Source organism: Zonotrichia leucophrys, chromosome 3, assembly GCF_028769735.1.
Source record: "Zonotrichia leucophrys gambelii isolate GWCS_2022_RI chromosome 3, RI_Zleu_2.0, whole genome shotgun sequence".
Lineage (NCBI taxonomy): Eukaryota > Metazoa > Chordata > Aves > Passeriformes > Passerellidae > Zonotrichia > Zonotrichia leucophrys.
The window spans coordinates 1,768,587-1,791,962 of record NC_088172.1 but is presented as its reverse complement, the minus strand read 5'-3'; the positions used below and the strand labels follow the sequence as shown (position 1 = coordinate 1,791,962).

At 35.9% G+C, this 23,376-nt stretch overlaps 1 protein-coding gene across 2 annotated transcripts in view; it reads right to left on the bottom strand.

Moving 5' to 3' along the window:
- The window catches only part of ASCC3 (activating signal cointegrator 1 complex subunit 3), a 267,328-nt gene that overhangs the window by 98,100 nt on the left and 145,852 nt on the right, over positions 1-23,376 (bottom strand). For both annotated transcript variants that reach the window (XM_064707226.1, XM_064707227.1), the window contains exons 15-16: positions 4,561-4,752; positions 4,011-4,235 (exon numbers count right to left, since the gene is read on the bottom strand). In XM_064707226.1, the coding sequence (XP_064563296.1) occupies positions 4,011-4,235; positions 4,561-4,752 (417 nt within the window). The remainder of the gene's footprint in view (positions 1-4,010; positions 4,236-4,560; positions 4,753-23,376) is intronic.

Below are 23,376 nucleotides of genomic sequence, written 5' to 3'. Positions count from 1 at the left end.
GCAAAAAAGTGTAAACAGATATAAGTAGCATGGCTTTTGATGGGCAGCTCTTGAAAAATGAGGTTTTTTTTCTCTGATATTTCTGATGCTTAGAAAATGGCATAAAAATATTACTGATAATATATATTGAACTTATTATATAGCATAATACATTCTTTTTTACATACATGTGCCTTTTTTACAAATATACTGTCTGTTATTGTTGTATAATAGAGTCTGAATACACAAAGAAAAATTTCAATGTATATATATATTTGTTGGTAAGGTAAGAGAGCAAGGAACCTTTCTTACAACCGAATAAGCAATTTTCTGTTTCCTTTGGAAACCAGTGGATTTTAAATTACTATTTCAGCCCCATAGGACTATGGTCTTAGTCTGTTAAGCTTTTGAAATAATTAATGCTAGTAGAACTGTCCCAAGTCAGACAGAACCTCCTGTGCTTTGCCCCATACTCAGATCTGCCATTCAGTCATCCAGCTCCTGAGGGATTTTTTTTTTAGGAAGGACTCTGAAGGAATTTTTCTTCTCTTCTCAGAACCCTTTCTTTCAAGGCAGAAGATGAAGAGGTTTGTCCAGATTTAAAAAGCCACCAGGTTCTACATTCCTGCCTTCAGAGGAAAATGGCAAGCACATGCAAGTGAAGGCACACACCCTGGGGAAGGTATGCCCACTGTCCAGCACTGCAAATCATTTCCTAAGCTCTCTGGGGAAAGGAGTCAGCCCAGCAAACAAGCTGGAGTCCAGCTGTGGTTGTCAGGGAGGGCTCCATCAGGTGGAAACCATTAGGGAAGGAATGGTGTCCTGCATTGTATGAGCTATTGATGATAGTTCCCAGATAAGTTAAAGTTTATGGTCTAATTAAACCATATCCCCTGCATCTTATCTTTCTTCCTGTATTTCCAGAAAAGACAGCCATAGGTATTTTCTGTTTTCCAGCTGGTCAACTGCCCCAGGACTTGCTCTTCTCAACTAAGTACCTTAACTAGCTGTTTTACTCCTTTTTACATCCTATTATGCCCACTGGCAAAATCTCAGCAAAAAAAAAAAAAAGGAAAAGGGCATCTCCATGCCTTCGTTGATAATCACTTATTTACTATTCTGCTAATTTTTAGGAGGAAAAACCCCACAAAATCAAAGCAAACCTCAGATCTGCAGAAGAGAATCAACAGCAGACTGACATGCTGATATACCCATTCAAAGTCTTAATTTTGTTTCAGCTCAGTGTAGTAGGATATATTTCAGGTTTCCCCACTCTGTAGTTCTCCTAAGAGCAAAAGCGCTGAAGCATCAAGATCAGCTCTCTCTGAGGTCAGGTAACAGCAAGTGCTGAAGGGCAAAATGCAGCAATGAGGAAGAAGCATCATAGACATTTCTCCTAAACTCTTTAAGTATTGCATCTCAAGGTCTTTAGTTAAAGGTATTGGCTTTGTACTTGGTATCTTTAAATGGATTTTTATTCCATTTGTGGACAGTTTTTCAAGTACTTTCCTATTTAGAAACAGCTCCCTGTAGTGTTCCACTGCCTAACCACCCAGTTGACATAATTTTGTTTTCTGAACCTGCCACTGGCTCACTGCAGCCAAAACATCCTGGTTCTTGTCCCAGGAGAGATGCAATCTTTTGCCATATTACTTCATGTACTACTTCACAAAACTCTGTCATATAATCTGGATTTGTTTTGTTCTCTCCTGAAGCATACAGAAAAACTGGTGGGCTCCTTTCACTGAAACAGATTTATTCCTTTGCCAATCCTCTCTGCAAATTTCTTGATTCTAGAGAATTATCTTTTATATGGATATATACTGCAATTTTTTGCACTATTGCCCAAATTTTCTCTCCTGCACCACATAAGTCTAGGTACAAAATTCAAGGCCCCTGGATTCCACGTAGCAATTCTGTGGCCAGGATTATATGCTGCATTACCATGAATATCTGAATCATTCTTAACATCCACCTATTTCTGCCAAGAGACCTGGTCTAAAAGCGATTTCATATTCTTGTGGAAACATGAAGTCTTTCCATACTTCCAACTGCTGCCTTCATTTTATCAGCCCTTCTTTCAGCTACTGGTGAGTCCATAACAAATTAAGAATTTAAACAATTCAGCAGTGATTCTGGCCTTTAATTTATTTCTCTTTACAACTGGAGAGTAAGCACTTGGATTTCTTGAACTACTTGTAATGAAAGTGCTCCTACAATATGTGGTTTTATTACCCATCAGTGCAGATTTCCTGGTGCTACCAACAGGCTCTGTTATGGAAAAGTTGTCAGTGGTCATCAACACACTTGTCTTGATTTCTGTAACACATCAGTCAAAACCCATATATTTTGTATCCATACAGTGCATTGTTACTACCAAAGGGGAGAAGATTAAAATTGAATGTGCTTCCTAAGACTACATACTTTATCATATGATGGCATATATTTTAAAATATGTTTTTTTTCCAGACTGGTGCAGCATATTGGAATAGTCATCTCCACACAAACTTAATTTCTTCTAAATCATCTCTATCTTTCTCAGAGAATTCTACTACCTTAGATCAAATCAGCATACACAGAAGTTTAGACTGACTCCAATTATAAGGAAATGTTATGAAGTTACTTTCCAAAAAACGCTGACACAATAGCTCTTTGTCAGTGCTCATAGATTTGGTTACCTGTAATCTGGCAGGTACCAATTTTTCCTGCATGTTATGACAGGAGGGTAAATAATGTCACATATGTTGCTTTCATGCCCTTGCTATACTCCTGTGCTTCATCACTATTTCTACTAACAATTATTTATCACTGTAATTAACAAAATTGTGCTTGCATCTTCAGCTTCTGTAACTGTATCACTTAATGGAATCTGGGGTAATTTTAAAGCCAGCCATGAGTACACTGTTCTTTTCAGATTCCTATCATTACACAAAATCAGAAAAAAAGACTAACTTCCTAATATTTTATAAAATGTAGCAGACTCCTCTGCTGTGAAGGAAAGCCCACCCAATCCTTGTTTCACTCTCTGCTTCCTGTGTCTCAAAATAAGAACAAAGCTCTTCTATGAAATCTGGCTGGATTTTTGTCTAGTGAAAAGGCACAAGGTATCCCAAAACCAGACCGCTCTCTCCTGACTTATTGTGGTTCTGAACAATAACCACAAATATTCCTGACTTACACAACCAACTTTAGGAAGTAAATTTTTACTGCTAATGTGTCAGCTGCTACTATGCAATTTTAAATAACTGAATATCCATCCAGGTCCACTTAGAGAATATTCAGAGGTGTCTATTTCCAGGACCATTAAGTACTGTCAAAAGGAAATGGTTGAGAGCAATATACCTGCCCAATCAAAGTATGCCTTCCATTTATTTTTTCTCTTTTTTTTTTTTTTTGTGGTAGAAAGAGAGATGGGAAAATTGAAAAAGTGATGAAAAGACAAAATAAGCAAATATGTAAGAATTGTGTAGATAAAATAACAGACATCTTTAAAAGGCCATTCTTAATAGACCAAACTAAACCTCACATCTTTCAAAATGATAAGCAGTTTTATGTCACTGGACATTTAAGTTTAGCTAAAATGCTTGACTTCAACTGAAAAAATGTCTTGCGCCTTTGAAAAAAAAATGTTAAAGCCAAGTCCATTATTCTTCCTACGCTGCAGTCAAATATGTGAATTTGATTACATACAGAAAGACAGGCTTTAATTTTTTTGTGGATTTTACTTCTCAGTTACACAGAACACCTACTAAATTCTAAAAAATCACTTTGGATTAAAAGGTAAATGCTGCATTGCTACAGTTTTTTCTTAATGGTATTTTGACCCTCCATCCTACTTTGAATAGCTACTATATTTTGTAAGACCCCTTTTCACATATGTAGCAGTTCACTTAAACATACACACCTACACACTAACAGTAATAAAATATGGACAATGAAAATTTAATAAAGTGTGAGAATATTGCATTTTTGTTTTAAATAATGTCAATCCTTTAAAGTTTGCTAGTTTCTCCAAACAAATCAAAGGTTACCTCTGCATTTAAGTTGTCTGCAAGGCTTTCAAGAAACTGGCTTTCAATTGGGTTCTGCTGTGTAAGAAGAGTCAGGTAATGACTGAGTTTATCATGAGTTGTAATAATGATGCCTTCTCCGAATTTGTCAAACTGAGGCCGTCCAGCTCGACCAAATATCTGCATGACATCTAAAATTCCAAGGTCAACAAAGGAGCCTCTTTTTGCAGCATATATTTGTGTTCCCTGGTTGAGGAAAAGTTAATAAAAATTAACATAAATACACATGAATATAATCCTGATGAGCTGAATACTGAAATTAGGCAAATATGGTATGATTTCAGAAGTTTACTTTAACTAATCCTTTCATAATCTTTGATATATTTAAATCTTTACTATACAAACTAGACTCCCACTGGAGAGAATCAGTTTAATGAGATATAAATAACATTTCAAGTCAATCAGATATTTCCCCTCCAGGCCCAAAACTCACAAGAAATCTTGCTATCTATACTTCTTCACAGGTTTCTTTTAAGACAGATAACCCCTTGCAGAGTATGGAAACTCTTACCTTAATAACAACAGCATGAGCAGGCAGATTGACGCCCCAAGCAAGTGTGGCTGTACAAACCAAGACTTTGATATGTCCATTAGAAAACAAGTTCTCAACCAAACTTCTGTCCTGCCGCAGCATTCCCGCGTGGTGAATGCTAAATCCATCCGGAAACAGCTCACGCAGCTGCTTATTTCTGGATCTCTGTACCTGGAGTGGGCAAGAATAACAATTAAACTCACTTCTAATTGCAGCACAAGAAGTATGGTATTAAAAAAAAAATACAGGAAAATTTTTGAATATTATTATGAGTCATAAGAAAGAAACTATTTCTATTAAGATTGGACTTTCCATCAAGGCCAGTTTGTGATGATTTTCTACAAATTAGTATTTCAATACTTGTTTTCTGAAGAATACCCTTAATTCTATACAAGACTGCAAGAAGTTTAATCTGTGTACAAAAGTGTAGTTTCACTTAAACGGAGATTTCAAGGTAACCAACAGTGAGTACATGGAAACTGAGAATTCTCCTATAATTTTTCCTTAAAATAAACTCTTTCAGAGTGTGGAGGCAGCTTGGGCAGGCTCGAGGCACTGGGCCACACAGAATACTGCCCATGAGGGAGGGGACACCCTTCCCCATCCCCAGCCATTGGATGGGTGCAGCACAGCCTGAATCAATAAATTCATGGTACAGAATCAAACTGTTCATCTACCCCTCATTTTCCTTTTCCCATAGGCAGGAGGCTGAGATGTCAGTCTGCAAAACCTCCAGCCTCCTGCAGGGTATGAGCTCTGTGAGCATTATTTCTGGGCGCTGGCTTTATCATGCTTCATCTACACTGAACACTGACTCCACGTTATGAAAAACTAATATACTTCCCTAATTTGCCCCAAACACCCCTGATTTTCTGCCTGTCTCTTCCACATTCCTATCTGCTGCACTAACTGCCTTCCAAAACCAGCTGCTGCTAAATGTGATACCAAAAGGGTTGTGGTAATGACAATTCCAATGTTTTTCTAAACCAGATTTCTTTATCTTTGTCCATGGAGAATTTCCACTTTTCCAAACCACATGAAGGTTAAGTAGCATTTAATTCTCACTTTCAGCCATGTGTATTATAGTGCATTAATCCTAGATAAAATTAGATTTTTATTGGTTTTATTGTTGATGTTGTTATCTCTTCACATTTACCATTTCCTGACACACAGCCACTGAAAAGTTGATTTATGGGATACAGAGTGGGTAAAGCAAAGCAAAACATGGTTCACAGTACTGGCAAACTGCCAAACATGAACAATAAATCTCTGCAAACACAGAAATAAATAGGGAGATGGCAATGCAATTATAAAAGGAGGACATGAAAAGAAAAATATTGTAGGAAAAACACATTTCTCAGTTTCTCAATTATCCAGCTTTTCAATATCTGATCTTTCCCGCTTTAGCAGTAATTATTTACTATTCGTTTAAAGGAAATCAAATTCAGCTTTTAAACTACACATGACTTTTTGGCAAATTTAATTAACTGCTGTAGTGCCTAAAAATGAATAAATAATAAATTGATAAAGTGGCCCTGCAGTTCATGAAGCTTATTCTTCATGAGCTAACAAATAGAACCAAATATTTCATAAAGAGCACAGATGCACCAAGGTTTGCCTTTATTGATTATCAACAAAAAAATTCACAGAAGGTTGTGGAAAATTCATTTCAACTGCTTCTGTGACACAGAAATTTGGATTGCTCCTGATTATATCTGGAACTTGGAGTAAGCATTCAAGTATGAATTAGCTCTTTTCTTAAATAAGTGATTAAACAACCATCAAAAAATTCACTTTTTTAGAAGAACTTTCTGTGTTGGTGTCACATGCCTATTTTATATGCATTAAGGTATCTACTTTTCAAAATCCACAATTATTCAATATAAAAACCATTGCACTTTAAATATTATAATCTTAGCTAAAAAAGCAGAATCTTGCTCTGAAATCCTCACAATTTAAAAATTTCATACCTTTGTAATTTGATTGCTTATGTCATTTAATGTAAGGAAAGACAGGGCAATATACAAATAGAAAGGTAAGAATAGTAGGATTTTGTAGTAGATATAGAAGAAAACTATTTGTTTATGGTTTTAGGAAATACAATTTTATCAATTTATAAGAAAGGAATTTGTGAATACAGTAAAAAGAAAGAGGAAGGAGAAAGATTTGTGACAGAAAACATATAAAGAAATGGCAATGCTAGTCTGACTATAATTCAACACTGACAAGCTTAAGCTTAATCTAAACTGTTCAAAAATACATAGGTACACTTACATGTTGCATTTAACAAGAATAAAAACCTAGTTCTAAAATCTACCACACATTCTAAAACAACATCTTTGAAATATTTAAAATGTACAGGTTCATTTATTGAATCTGTGAAGTGCTAGACTTCCAGTCTACACAGCTAACAGGTTTAGAAATATAGGAAATTTTTTTTCCATGACAGGAGATGATGAACTTTTTTAAATGAAAAAAATCACAGGTCACTTTTGACAAAGGAAAAAACCAAATGCTGAGGAAATAAAATTGCTAGTTATTCTGGATGATTCTATTAACTACACAGAAATGGAAATTATTTTCTTCCCATAAATATGTGTTCACTTTAGATTACAAAGATACAAGGCAACTTAGTTCAAGAACAATGATATAATCCAATTTTATAAAATTCACTTGAGAAAATAAAATAAAAAACCGATTCCCATATTGCAGCAATGCCTAAAAAAATTGCTCACACAATGCATCATTTAAGCATATTTGCTTTTGAACAAACCTTTTAAACTCTTGTGAAAATGAAGTGCATGGCTCTTGTATTTTATCTGAATTTTAATGGTTACAGAGACAACAGAACCAAGAACTACTAAATAAAGGACCTGAACATATAAAAAGTTATATTGCTTCCACCTTGTTGTATTACAGAATAAAACTAAGAGGTTTTACTTAGAATTTATACAAAATGTTACTAAGTGCCTCAGGTGTATGGAGAAGTTGTTATTATGAGGTATAGCACTGGTCTCCTGATTAGAATTGATTTTCTTTCCCCTCCCTTATTGCTCAAGAGGGCTGTAGATTTATGACCTTTGCTTACATGTGTGTGTGCATCTAAAACAGTATGTGTTAAATAAATTCCCAGTTTAGCTTGCAGCCACCTATATTTCTCCTTTAAATGTCTTGAATTTCATGCAATTCTTGATTAAGACACATGAAAAATGCCACAATTAGACATAGAAAAATGTCCTGCCTAATTTTAATGAAAAATGATGCATACATATCAGTAAAAAGGAAATCCAACTTTTCTACTAAAGACTTATGAAAGGTAACACTCTTCCTTACTCGTTTCATGCATCTGGTACCACAAAGGAATCATCATTCATAACAACTATAAGGTGTACACTCTTTGAAATACTCATACAGTGAATCAAACAATGATTTAAAAATTTTTAGTAGGCCTATAGATACCTTTTTCTCTTAGTTTATATAGAAAGAAGGTGAAAAGAGCAATAAGGCTTGATTATGAGAAGCAGCTGCCAATAAATTGCTTCTCGATATGTGAAACATGAATTTATGGTTTGTTTTGTTGGTTCTTTTTTTAATCTCCAATTGCTACCCTCATCTAGGACAAACAAAGTAGATAATCACTACTTGCTAGGATAATTTTTTTTCTTTCTGTAGATTACTCATTTTTCTTTTATGCATGCTCATTTTAAGATATTGCTTGAAATTCTGAATTTGGGTGTTTTTCCCACTAATAATGCAGTTTTTGACTCTAACTGTATATAAAGGAGTCCCATGTTTTTCCCTGTAACAAAAAAATTACTATTAGGATATTCTGTTTTCTCCCACTAATAATGCAGTTTTTGACACATGTATTCTCTTTCAATAACAAAAATGGCACAGACTATTCTAGTATTTTTCTCACAATCTCCTTACTACAGAAAACTTCATGCTCATGACCACATGACTCAATCTTTGTAATTTCCTTTCTGTGGAGTTCACTATAGGGCAGCACTTGCACTTGGTTCAGAATGCACCATTATATTTGTTCACTGGTTTGAGCAATCCTGAGCAATTTATTGCCACCCTCCATTCTCTGCACTGTCCTGACACCCTGCAAAGTGGCAGCTCTTAATTTTGAGGCCTCATTAGCCTCCCTTGATGAGTGTTGGAGCTCAGATAGCACAGAAATCACAGACACCACACAAAGTAAGGAATCTTTTGCTGCAGCCTTCAATGAACAGCAATTATCATTAGTACTCCTACTGTGTGATGAATACAGGTCAAATACACCCAAGTAACTATTTTGTAACTTTGCTCAAGACATCCAAAAATGTAATTTGTAGGCTGACCTAAATTGTTTAAGTTGCAACAAGACAAAAGTCTCCTCTGCCTCATTCATATTACTAAAACTGCTGAATCTGCTCTGCCGGTTCATTTTAAGAACACTGACTGTCTTTCAAAATTTATGAGATCAGGGTAGCATGGAAAAAAGTGTCCATCTACTCCAGAAGTAAAGGTCAGCTCACAGAAGCAGAATGAAAAAGGGAAGTTGAAGAGTCCATCCATGGGCTTATTGCTGTTTCATAAATATAAAAGAACTAAGTATGAGAGAAACAGAAAAAAATGATCAAAGGATTGCATGATCATTCACCATTTTTGCTCTTCAGAATTTACTACATCCATGTTGCATATTAATTTACCTATATATATGCAAAAGTTTTATTCTTTTATTTTCAACTTCTGTTTCAAAGGAGAGATCTTTGATGGTGTAAATAAAACCACTAGAAGTTTTTTTTTTTAATATGACTTCAGAATATAGTAATTTTTTGTTAGAGGGAAAAACATGAGACTCCTTTATATGCAGTTAGAGAAGTACATGAAACCTAGAGAAAATACTATGAAAGATAAGCAGTAACAGTATCTGAGACTTTATGACAACTATTGTATGGAGAAATACAGATTTGAGTCAAAAGGGAGAAAAAGGGTAAGCATTTGAGGTACAATGATTTTACTTGAGGGCTGTTCTTTAATGAATTAGAACTGTTATTTGTGTCATTCCACTTGTATTGTCTGCACAACTATTAAGCTTTCAGCAGCTGTTTCTGGGACAAGGATAAGGCAGCATTTTTTGGGGTAGCAGTAAGATTCCTTGCCTTGCTCTTTCCTGGGAACAGAGGCCTTAGCTTCACTGACTGCTCACCCTGTGAAGTACCCCAAAACTCCTGAGAGCTCTCCTCAGCAGGATGACACTCATGACCTAGCAGATAATTTCTGGAGGGATGCAGGCTGCCCAATGTGCTATTCTACTAAAGGAGTAGGCATGCTCATTCCCTACACCTTCACTTTTTTAATGTATCTAACTATTCACTTTGTGTAGTTTTCCTGAAGTAGTACCTCTGCTTAACACTTACTCTTTTACTGGGATATAATTAGTTGGTACCTGGCAAGACATTATTTGAAGATGGCAATTCTAACAAACAAATGTGAATCAGTTTGAATCTCTCCTGAAGAGTCAATAATCTAATTGTCTCCCTCTGGCAATTTAAGTTCACTGTATAAAACTTAGGATTTTTTAAAGCTATGAGTTACTGTCTGATCAATTTACAGATATCACCTCAGTTAATTCTGTAAAGTGCTTTAAAAACACCTCTGAAGGAGAAGGAAGGAGAGTAGTGGGGCTGCTCCAATCAGAACAGTTTAAAAAGAATTCCTATAAATTCTACTTTGATTCTCTTTTTGATTCACAAAGGAAGGAAGTATAAGGCAGAATTTCTGGCAGATTTTTTTCTATTGTCCTGTCCTTACCACTGATCCTAACTTATTCATTGCATAAGGCTGTGTTTCATCCAGTTGGTACCTTAGGGAGTGATGATTAGCAGTGAAAGAAGGGATTGGCATGGTGTCCAGAAATGTCTTGCTTTTTTCAGTGTGTTCTTTTTACAGTACACTGTTACATCATAGCAGCCCCATTTTTTTCCACTGGAAAAGTTTAATGGTTCATAGAGAATGAATTATTCCGTGGGAAAAGGAGGAACAGCCTTCAGATTTTAAAACTTGTGCAAGAGCATTTAATGTAATCTTTGATTCCTCAGGTCTATAATCTATAATGCAGTAGACAGAAGTGTTTACAGACCTCACTGATCAGAGAAGCTAAGGAAATGTAGTATAATGTTTAAAACGTTGCATTTTTGTGCCAGCCAGACAAGTCAATAATGAAAGAAATGTGAATGCAAGTCTGACCATGCACAAATGATGGATTTTGGATGGACAAGTCACTGAGGATGTAGGCATAGTTTCCAATTTCCTCACTTACTGCCTAAAAAAACCACCCATCAAGCAAAAAAAGGAACTATTTGTATAGACAATACACTACTTCAACCTCAGCCAGAATTTTATAACATGGACCACAGTAACCTAATGTTTTACTTCAAGCCAAACTGCAATGTCTGTCTTAAAAGTGAATAAATAAATAATTCTCAAATAAAAGGGTTTAAGAACTTAGACTGAAAAACAATTCCAGCAGTAGATTTAGACAGAAAGGAAATCTTCATTATAATCACCCAGTTTAAGCACCACCTCTCAGTGAAGATAACAACATTTTTCATATATTTTACAATGAAAAGCACATTTCTCATAGCAAGTAAAATAAAATTATATAGAGAAATCTTTATACTGCTTCAGTGTGTTGAAATACTGGACTTCCTCAAATCTGTGACACCAATCTGTGACTAAATAATCTCAAATCTTATTAAGACAAGTGTCAAAACAGTTTAACAACAACATGAAAATGCACATCAATTAATACTGAATTAATGATATAACATCACAATTTTAAATTGCATGCAAAATAATTCTAGTCAAAATCTTTCTTTCTTTCTCATCAATTTAGAATTCAACCACTCTCATTCTGGGAACAGAAGTATGAAACGTGTAAAATACAGCAAAGTATCTATTTGTCTCCAGTCTTTGAGACAATAAGTCCTGTTGCCATGTTTGATAACCACTTGGAGTACACAGATGAACAAAAACATCAATCTTGGTCTGTTTTGCTGACAGCAGAAGTTTTCAGTATGGTGTTATAAAACTAGCTGGTGGGGAAGATACACAGCATGGAAAGAAATTGATAGAGCGAGAGTTTGATGACATGCAAGGATGAATTTTTACTGGTTTCACTTTGAATACTGACAACCTCTGGAGACCTAGTTAAACCTTTTGTTGCTGTGCTTAACTGTGCAAAGATTTCAATATTTCTGCCTCAACAGGAAAGTGATACTGCATGGTGTCTATAAAAGCATTTGTTATATTTGAGAACACAACTTTTGCTTTGCAATAATCAAAATTGCCACTCTGCTGAGCCATGACAAGACTGAATGCATTTTCAGTGAGAAACAACAAAAGCAGAAAGTCTTTTAAAGTTCTTTCTAATACTGCTGCACCTTACTTAATACATATCATAACTATTTTTACTGCAACTGCTCCTCAAAGGCTATATTGACTGAGACATTATTAAACCTGCAAGAAAAATATTTTGTGAACATTAAGCATATTTCTCATGCCATAATTAAACCACAAATGTCCACTAAACTTCACACCTATGTAAAGTGACAGACTGAGGATTCTCTGGAAGAATGGAATTTTTCTCACAATTCTTACAGATAATGGGAAATGTGCAGTATGGATTAATAGTTTACATGGTTTTCAAATAGCTGTAGACTGGCATTATTACGCATGACCATGAAAAGCTGAACCTCATTTTAAACCAGGAAAGTAATTTTTAGAGAGATGAACACTATTAAATATTAAATGTCTTGATTATGCATTGTGGCTTGGTTTCTCCACTCTTTTAACTTCTGTCCTGCACAGCATGGAAGACAAGCATAACAATACTATGAAGGCACAATAAAAAAACCTGGAAGTCAGTAAAAGTGACAGAAATTCCTGCACTAAAAAATTTCACAATTATATTCGCCACTCATAAACCAACTTGAACTATGTAACTTGAATTTTAACAAGAAAAAAAAAAAAGAAACAAACTGGATCATCAGACCATCTGCAGCACTGTAAACCCAAGCTTTTTTCACTGCTACCAGTGTAATATGAAAAGGAAATTCATGATGTAACTAGCATTACTTAAAGGTTTTGTTTTTTGTTTTTTTTTTTAATTGGTAAGCTAATATTAAACAAGTCTCAGAACTAAAGACATTTTATTCCTCCTGTGCGTTTGCCATTACAGAAGAATTTCAGGGATTCCTTAATAACCTTTGTAGTTCAGGGTTGTCAAATGTTAAATCTCACAAGAAAAGCAATTTTGAGAACTCTCTAAAGGATTTGAAGGATCACACATGTTTATGCATTTTCATACTGCAATGTTTATATAGTAACATCTGATCAATTGTATTAAGTGGTAATTACTTACTTCATTTGATATACAACTAAGAAACAAAAAAAATCTATAAAGAAACTAATAGACTTTTAAGGGATAAGACCAGTAAAACCTGATTTCCTATGAAGTTTATATTCCTTGTGCCTCTGGCCCAACTCAAATGCTAGCTCCATCTGGTTTGCCTAACCTCATCTCTCCCAGAATTATTTCACTGCATTACTGTTTCATAAACTTATCCACTGCACCCTCAGGACAAAAAATACATCTTAAAAATGGCAACTGTAAGGCTTACGCTGATTTTTAACACAGACATCCAGTTATTACTAACACCTTTGACAACGGTGTTGTCATTTTCACTAGTTTAATTCCAAATTACTTGCAGACTACTCTCAAGTTCTGCGAATTCAGTGCACAACTGTGAAGACTGTTGACTATGGAACATCATTCAAAATCAGGTTTAAAGGTAATGAAGTCATTATGCAAGTGAGAGGGCGCAAAAGCAGCACCTAATAAGTGACAGAACAAGAAGGTTTCTATTGCTGTGCTCTTATGGCCAGCAGAGTTGGGAATTTGGAGTCAGCTTGTCAGCTAAACTGAGGCAGCTTTAGGCTTGCTGCCAGAGGAAACCAGCAGATGCAATAAATGAGCATTGTTCAGTCACCTCCAAACAGCTTAATTTTACCCCCAGATCCTGTTCAAATACAGGGTATTTTCCCACAGACCTCTGCTAAGTTAAAAGACCCCTTATAGTTTCAAACTCTACTGAAAAAAATCAGGTTTTTTTACTCACCTCTCTTAAAAAAACCCTCCCCTCAAATTCAGCCATTATAGCACCAGTATTTTATGCTACCTACTAACATTTTATTTGCTATTTCATAAAGCCTGCAAGATAATTGCTTTGTAAAGTTTAGAAACCACAGAGATGAACATATTTATGTATAATTAAATATGGCTTTGAAAGACTGTTTTCTACATCTACAGTTCTTTAAGCATTTACATAACCTAGCACGTATACCTCCCACCCAAGGCTGATATTTTGAGCAAAGGAATACTTCATTTTCTTGTTCAAGTAATTTTTATAACATATTTACAGAGATTTGGGGAGAAAAAAAACCCACTGCATTGATCTTAATTTATCCATCTGCCTTGGGGTTTATAAACAAGATTAGAAACCCTCTACAAAACTGAGGAGCTTGCAATTGTTAAGCTATTGTAATTTATTTACTGTTCTTTTCAAGCAGGATATACAGTTTCTTCATCAAACTAACTTTAATTGTCTTACATAGCAGGTAAAACTCCAGGGAAATATAAGGAAATATCTCACATATCAAACACACCACGGAGACCAAGTTGTCTGGCATGGGAAGAGGTAAGGAGATTGTTACTTTCTCACTTAACACAGTACATAGCAGCACAAGCAGGTGAGAGGAGAGCTGCTGTGCTGATTGCTTGCACAGTCCCTCTCCAACCCTCATTAATTTCCATTTTTCACACTCTGTTTACTTATCTTGCATACATTACTGCTAATGACTGTTCAACAGTGTCAGATGCCACACTATGAGCTTCATTTTCTTTAATATTTTAATTATATTAACATTCTTCTGTAAAATTAGTAGCCATATCTGTTAAAATCATTACATCCTTCATGCATTTAGTCTTCTTAAAAGAGCTTTTCATTTCACAACTCTACCTTCTTTTAAGAGCAGCCTGTGAGAGACTGAAATGTGAAAGGCTGGTGATTCAAAGCAATTGGCCATTTGTGGAGCTGGCAGGGTGCTTTGCTCTGGCCAGGTTTGCATCCCTGCTCTCCCAGCCAAGGGCAGGAGAATTTCGTATTTGTGGTGGGGAAACCTCTAATCCCCATAAGGCAAATAGCAGACAATGCCAACCCTTGACTTAAGGAAGCGTTGTGTACATTTTTATTAGTACATACATTAGCCCAAATAATTTATCACTTTAAGTAATAACATTTTAGAACAGAGTATCTTTTTTATTGTTTTAAGTTGAAAAAATAACCGGGACTGAAGTAAAAGCACATTAAAAAGGAAGTGATTTTCCTACTTTAAGACTGAAAGCTAATACTACTTACGTAAAACAGTTCTATAGATATCACTGCAAACACATTCAAAACATATCAGTAGCTTTCCTAGATAAAGACAACCACTTGATCTATACAGAACTGAACCACACACCATGGTACAGTGCCAAGACAAATATAATGTTTGAGGCTTATGTAAAACATGCATACTACGGGGTTATCATCAGGATATCAGTCCTCGGTGGTTTCAAGATGGTAATACTGAATTATGAATTAAAATCAAAATAAAAAGAGTGAAGAATCTTTGACTCCTGCCCTCTGAAAAAACTTTTAATTAGAATCAGTGCGACACATAGTTTTAAGACTTTTAGTTGCACTTGATTTTCTCATTTTACACTTTGAAAACTCACTAAAATATGCTATATTGTATATAAAATGGATGTAAACAACATAATGTACAAGTAATATTATAAAATACAGAGTCAGAGATGATGAAGAAGACCTTCAAGATCATTGTCTAACCTTTGACCTAATATGACCATACCCACTAAACCACATTGTGAAGTGCCACATCCAATTATTTTTTCAATAATTCCAGGGATGGTAAGACCACCATTTCCCTGGGCAGCCTGCTCCAGCGCTTGGCAACCTTGGTGAAGAAATTTTTTTGCAACTTGTGGCCACTTTCCTTTGTCCTATCACTGGTTGTCTGGGAGAAGAGGCTGATTTTCACCCAGCCACAATCTCCTTCCAGGCAGTTGTGGAGAGCAATAATGCCCTCCCAAGTGTCCGTTTCTCCAGACTGAACACCCCCAGCTCCCTCAGCTGCTCCCTATAGGACCTGTGCTCCAGACCCTTCCCCAGCTCTGCTGCCCTTCTCTGGACTTGCTCCAGCCCCTCAATGTCCTGCCTGGAATGAGGGCCCCAAAACTGAACATGGGATTTGAGGTGTGGCCTCACCATGCTGAGTACAGGGGGGCAATCACTGCCCTGGCCCTGCTGACACAGGCCAGGGTGCCTTCTTGGCCACCTGGGCACACTCCTGGCTCATATTCATGCTGCAAAGCAAGGCTGGATATCATATCATCACTTATCTTTAGGAACTAGTTTACATATCTAAGAATATTTTATTTTGTGAATTCCAGTCTAAATGTCAGAAGTTATTCAACAAAAGTATCTCTTTCTGTTCATTTTATGTTTGCATATCAGCTATTTTTTAAAATTTAGTTTTGGGTGCCAAATATAGAATTGCCAATTCTGTTGTCAAAGAAATTTTACACGGAATGGAAAGAGAGGGGCCACACTGACCTGTAACACTGATTGTATCTCAGTAACCCCAGTGACCACTTGCTAGAGGGAAACTTGGTGAGCCTGTTTTCTATAATATTATCAGACAGTCTTTCTGATAGTACCTGTAGAAATGGATTAATTGTAATTCTTGGCATAGCCTTTTCATTCCTGAGATCCACCTAGAACATACTCCCTACTCTATTTCTTCTTTGAGAAGGCATCATTTAAGATAAGATGTTCGCTTCATCATACTTGTTTAATTTGCAGGCTGCCAGTATGGAAGCTAAGAGGGCTGGCTAGTGCTGTCTGGTGCAGAGAAATCTCTATGCAAAAGCAAAGCAATTGAGTGACCCTTTGAGACAGGCCACTTGACATCAGCTTGGTACGGCAGGGTTCAGTTTGAGATAGAAACTCGGCAGATGTCTACACACAGATCTGCACATCTGCAGGAGTCTGAGCACCCAGTTTGTCAGCTCAAACACAGCCAGTGGTGTTGGATTTCTGGTCTGTTTGAAGGGCCTGGAAAGGCCTGGAGTGGCCTTGGGACAGCCCGCGTATCGAAGGACAAGAAGAGGCTTCAGTTCTTCTTTCGGTTTTTATGTTTATTAATTGTTTATCTAAAAGATGTTCTTTCAGCCCGACAGAGCTCTGCTCAGCAGCCAGCCATGAGCACACTGTGCTGCCCTCCGGGCAGTCACCTATCTTTATACCCATTGTTACGTGTACAATATTTATCATTTTTCCCCAATACCATTTATTCTTATTGCCCGGGGCACTTTTAGTAATGACCAATCCCAAAGTGCCACCATCACCACAGAAGATGGAGGAGAAGAAGAAGAAGAAGAAGGACAGGACACGCCCCAATTCCTCCATCTTACTTCTCTAAACCCCCCTGTACAGAAATCCTAAACCCTGTGTCTCACCCTCTAATTAACCAATCCCTTCACCATTCACCCCGGTGAAACCCTCCTATCCTCATACAGGTGTCGTCTCCTGTGTAGGATCAAAGTCCTGCCACCAGACACTTCTGGAACATTCCAGGACTCCCGAGCCCCCCAAGGTGGTCTCGGTGGCACCTCAGTCCTGAGGTGCTGAGATCCGACACAGTGGGAGCCGGGCAGCAGAGCTGTGCAGTGCTGCTGCTCCCTGCCATGTCTGCTCGGGGATGAGCTCAGGCTCCAGTGCCTGAAGCGCTCTGAACTTCACCCACTGCGACAGCAGCTCAGACACATCACACATTTGTATTTTGTAGTTACCATGTGCAGTCTCCTAAAACCCCCGTGCTATAATTTCAGCTGGAAAAGCACTCCGTGTTTCAAATTTAGGCTAATGAACAAGAATTATCCTGGAAAGAATAAAAGACAAATTAGACCTTCAAATAACTTTCCATTGCAACAAATTTCTATTGTAACTGACTCAGGTGGCATTTTCCCAACTCTCCCAGATGGCACATATCACTAATAGCTCTTAATTATCACTCAATATTCCAAGTAAATTGGAACTTAAATTATCTGCCTTCACACTAATCTCTGCTTATTCTAATACTCATACATTAAAATTAATCAGATCATCCCATGTTTTAAATGCTGAACATAACAGAACTAAGGAACATCACAGTAAAAGCAGGAATGGAGACTTTACATCCTTTCTATTGATGACAATGGCAACTTAATCAGGGGACATTATTTATCACAAACTCACTTCAGATTTTTTAGATCCCCTAAATGTATTTATGCAACCCCTATACATTTCTATAGCCCTTCCTTTGCGATGGACCATCAGGTGTACAAATTCACAGTTTGGCATCACCAGACTCAGTACAGGTCATAGTGCTACTTGAAAGTATGACAAAATCCAGTTTTTCCCCATGTGACAAAGCTGATAAGAACATACTCCAACCAAAATATTCCCAAACTGTGGTCAGATGAATAGTGGGATTAAATGCATACTCAATGTCAATTTCTCTCTAAGAAGAAAAAGGATAAGAGGTGTTAAGTAATTTTTTTCTTATCTGTCCAATTTTCTACAGTTATTGGTTTAATTTCTAGTTTGAGAGCAAAATTCCAGACTATTTTGTATTTGATAAAATGAGTTGAATGTGAAATTCCAAAGTTGTCTGAGATTCCTGAGTATAAATTCAGTCATGGAGGAAGAGGGATTTCCATTAATACCAGAAATAAATAAAAGTTTTATGAGGAATTTCACTCCTACCCCCTCAAAATCCCAAAAGAAAATGCTTTGTAGAGTATTGGCCCACTTTCAACCTCTACCATTACACACAGTATGTACTTTATAGAACAGAAAACTGAACTCAAGAAAATCTATATTATGGCTTTAACTCCTAAAGTCCCATATTTACACCAGCCCCTTTACAGTCACTAGAAAGCTGATATTTTTCCCTCAAAAAAAGATGGAAACTCATAGAACCTTTTGACAAATCTGTGTTCAAGTGTAATCAATTAATCCTCATGCATTTTCTCCATCTAATCCCTGTTCTGATGCCAGAAGCTAATTTCACACATATCTTTTATAAGGGGAAATACAAATTTGAAAGATACAAATTTGAAAGATACAAATATTGACTTTTCCTATTTTCTATTAAGTGTTATTCTGGTAATCAAAACAATGACTAAAAGACATAGACAAATAAATGCTTAAAACTGTCAACTTTTAAGCTTCCTAAAATATGTGTTGGTCAAGAATTTTTACATCTTTTAAGAAAAAGTGAATGCAGCCAGTATTACATTACTATACAGAAATATGTATATGTACTATGCAAGTAAATTATGCATTATAATTATTTCACTTATACCTTATCTGTTCTGTGTTTATAATATCATCTATTAATGGATGCCAGAGGAGAAAAAGGAAAGAATAAAGAAGGGGAATAAGAAAAAAATTATCTTAGGAATTTCATACAAGGGTTAAGAATCCGTCTTTCAAGTCAAGAAGAGTGATGCACCTCAGGCAGATGCCTGGAAGTCAAACGCATTTTAATTCTCAGTCATCAAAATGCTCAGAGAAGTGAAACAAAGATCAAGGGCCTTTGCCGACCACAAAAAAGCGACATTTATCAGCATTAAAAGGTACTGCCACAAGGTGGCTCTCCATACTCAGGATTGAAAACTATGACTCAAAAGATGAAATAAAAATCTCCATTTGCTTTGTTTTCTTAAAATTGTAACTGATATGTTTCACCTCCCTTATTCCAGAACACATTTATTTCCACACTAGGAAAATACTTCGAAAACATTTTAAATTCCAGCCAAGAGGTTTCTAGGCTCAATCCATAACAGCATAATTTTCCTGTAGTCTCTTATTTCTCCCCAAACCAAAGCCTTTGTTATAGTTGGAATTCATATATACATAACTAAAATAACCTTATATACTTCTTTTGATTAAATTAGTTCTCAACTATTTACTAACACTAGTTCTATTTCATGATGAAAACTATGAAGCTTCTACCTAGAACATGAATTTGTGCATGGACAGCATCTTATAGAGCTTGTTTTTCTTTTTTTTCTGAAATGCTCTAGCTATATTATTTAGGTTGTTAAATATCACTTTATCACATATCCTTTTTACAGGCTTATTAATAGTCTTGGGTATTTCTGGCTATCTTTCACCCTTTAATTATTTTTGTTATGAAAATATCTGTCTTCATTCAATATCTCTTTTCTTCACAAGTGTGAAAATCTGAAATTTAAAGAAACTGGAACAGGTAGGAAAAATTAATAAATAGGGCTATGACTGCCAACTCAGTAAATCTGACAGTACTCAATAAATATGTAAAGCAGAATCAAAGAATTGTAGACCTGTACAGCACTCTGAAAAGTACAGGAGTCTCTCAGGACAATCATCTTGGATATTTTCCTCAGACAAGAGATCTTGGTAGTTAGTTCTAGGAATTTGCCCCTTCAGAGGAACAAAATCTAAGGGAATACCTGAAAATAACTCTTACAGCTGTTTTGTAACTACAGGCCAATGGAGGAAGAAACTGGCTATGTTTTCAATGTTACAAAGCAGTAAAAACACTTTTTAACTAAGCCATAACAATCGAACAAAAGCCCAGAAAATAATTTCTGAGTGTAAGGGATCATTAAAAGAATTAAAAGCAGTACTGGTGTGTCTATATAATGGTGTATCTATATAAGTGTTTTAAATCCTTGAATCACTGGGACAAATTTGCATTTTCTTATTGCTTTCTGTTCCAGAAGCTTGCAGAATATCCACACCTGCAAAAAGTTAAACACTCTGCTGTGTTTTCTCTATGAAACACTATTTTGTGCTGTATTAAGTTGTGTCCTCAGGGCTTACTCCAAAGCCAACAGTCTATTTTCCATTAGTTTTAGTATGTTTTCCAATGAGATCCTTCAACTGTAAACCAGCTAGGGCTCTGCTCCATTATTCAGCAATACCACAGTTTAAATGAAAGCAGGGAAATACAATATAACAGTTTCAAACACTTCAGATTTCTGAATGTTGTCCTTGATAAACATACAGAGCACAATACTTGGAAAAAGTGATCGCTAGAATCAAAGACTTTGCCCTAGAATTCTACATTTGGTTACAAAAGTCATGCATATCAAAGCCAGAGGTACCCTCACAGAAAGAAAATGTGCAGCATTTTTCATCCTTGATGCAATGGCCTTTGATTCCCCAGCTTTTATTATTACTATTACAAAGAATTTTGAAAGGTTTTTGCAATGCTTTTGATACTCCAAATTCAAGAACCTCAGGGTTTGCCCTCCAGTACTAGGTTTTTAGCATTTTGTCAACAGTTCTCAATATTTTAGAACTTCCAAATATGCAAGTCACAGTTTTTGTCTTAGAAAAAGAAAAAAAGACAGAGAGGAATCCCTGACACATTAATTACTAACTAGAGGTCATAACCTTAAACACAGCAATAATGACAGCAAATTCAAGTTTCATCTCATAGTGTTAGCACTCATAGATCATACAACATCCCCAACAGAAAAGGACAGATCCTCAGAGTAGTTAGCAGAAATCAAGAAGGCATCTTAAAAATGCTGGTCAAGATCTTTATTTAAAGACATAAGATCTTACATTTCCTTATTTGGAAAAAAAAAAAAAACCCATTATAAGTGAAAACTGAGCAGCAACCAGCAAACATCAGCCCTCAAAGAACCAGGATGCTGCAAGCTCTGCTGGTCACAAGGATTTTGCTGCTGTGCAGGGTGGATTATTTCAGCTCCTGCTGCGTTCAGGCAATCAGCAGATGTACACATAACATCTTTCCACAGGCAACAAGTTTTTTTTTTTCTTGTCTGAAGATATGTTTTTGATTGTTAGGGAAAAGTATTTTTTTCCTTAGTTTTAGCTATGAAAATTTTATTTTAGTTTTAGTCCTGTTGTATCTACTGGAGAACATGGACAATTTGCTAATTTTTCTTTTTTAGAACCCCTTTCTAAGCTTCATCAAAGCCTCCCCATATTTAAGGAATTTTCTGGCTGCCTATGTTGACATCCATTGACTCAAATTTTCACAATTTCTACCTTCTGTCACTGAAAAGACTCACCAGATGACTTGTACAAAAAACTTTGAAGTCCCTTTCATAGTTTTCTTCCAGACGTGGCAAACCACTACAATACAGCAAAACTTACATAAAAATAACTATTTTCAGTAATGCTTCAAACATGTTTCAATATTCTAATGTTTCTCAAGTTCTAAAAATTTAAAAATTTTTCATTTTTTAGCTTTGCTGGCTAAAATTAATTCTTTATCTAGTTGCATTGGTATTGTCTAGAGATGAAGGTCTGACAGGTGGAATGGGGAACATTAATTTAAGAATTCATAGTTCAGCACTGAAATTCATAAGTCCCCTAATACTGACACCTGCCTATCTGCACTCTTCCAGCATCTTCTCACAAACTCCACACTTCCAAATTTGCCTTCCATATTTTTAGCAATTTTATTTTCATTTCACAATACACAGTAAGCTTAATTTTGTCAACTACCAGTTTTCATTATAGTTCATGCCCAGCTTGTGTATACTCTACACTTGTCAAAAACATGATGCTGTTACTCTAGTTCCCATTAGCATAATACATAATTTCCAGTTCTAGTTTTTTACTCAAATAAGCCAAAAATTACAACATGGCACATTTAGAAAGATTTATCCAAATGCATATTTATATGATGTTCATTCAAAAAATCTTAGTGTGGGAAAAAAATACTGGTTTTCAGATTTTTATGTGTTTTGGGAAACACTCTATAATCAGGTTCTGTTGGTTTTGATGCAGCAATAAAAAGGTTTCTGAAATAACTGAGTTATTCAAAATAGATTTGGCAAATTTAGGCAAAATCCTAACTGGATTTTGATAAAGGTGACATGCAATGGTATCTGTACATTCTAAAGAGTAGCAGTTTGTGGCTTTATACAACAAAATGCTTTCCTACAAGACAATGATTCCCAGCAAGCAGGGATTCTTCTGATTCTTGTCTGACTTTTGAAATTCCAGTTCAAAGGATCTTAAGATGAATTCAAAACAACTAAAGATAAAAGAAGATATAACTAATCTTGCAGATACCGAGGCTTCCATAAAAATATAACAGATATTCTAAAAACCAGAGACTGACTATACATGTAATCAAACTTAGACTGCAGAAAGAAATATATGGCAATAAATATTTGGCAGTTCTCTAAAAATGAATCTCCACAACTTTTCAGAAGTATGCTTAATTACTTTTTAACTTATTTTGTTTTCTCCAAAGCACCTCTGGCTCTCAGTATGTGGAATTACTGGAATGTGGATCAAATTGAAATCACTCTCTCTTTATGTTTTCCTCTAATTACTCATTCATTTAAAAGTCTTAAAAGTGTGTGCCCATTTTCCAGTTCGTCTTAATTAGATGTCATTGCCAGCTTCAATGGAAAACCACTTCTGTCCAGTTCTGAACAACTCTATATCTTGTGCAAATAAACTAAAGGAACAGTTATAAAGCCCAATGAAATTTGCCTACACAATGGTATTTGGAGGAGTTGGAAGTAGAAAGTGAATGACAACTGAAATAGTCAACATATAGACCTAAACAATTCCACCAAACCATAATGAAACTAATATT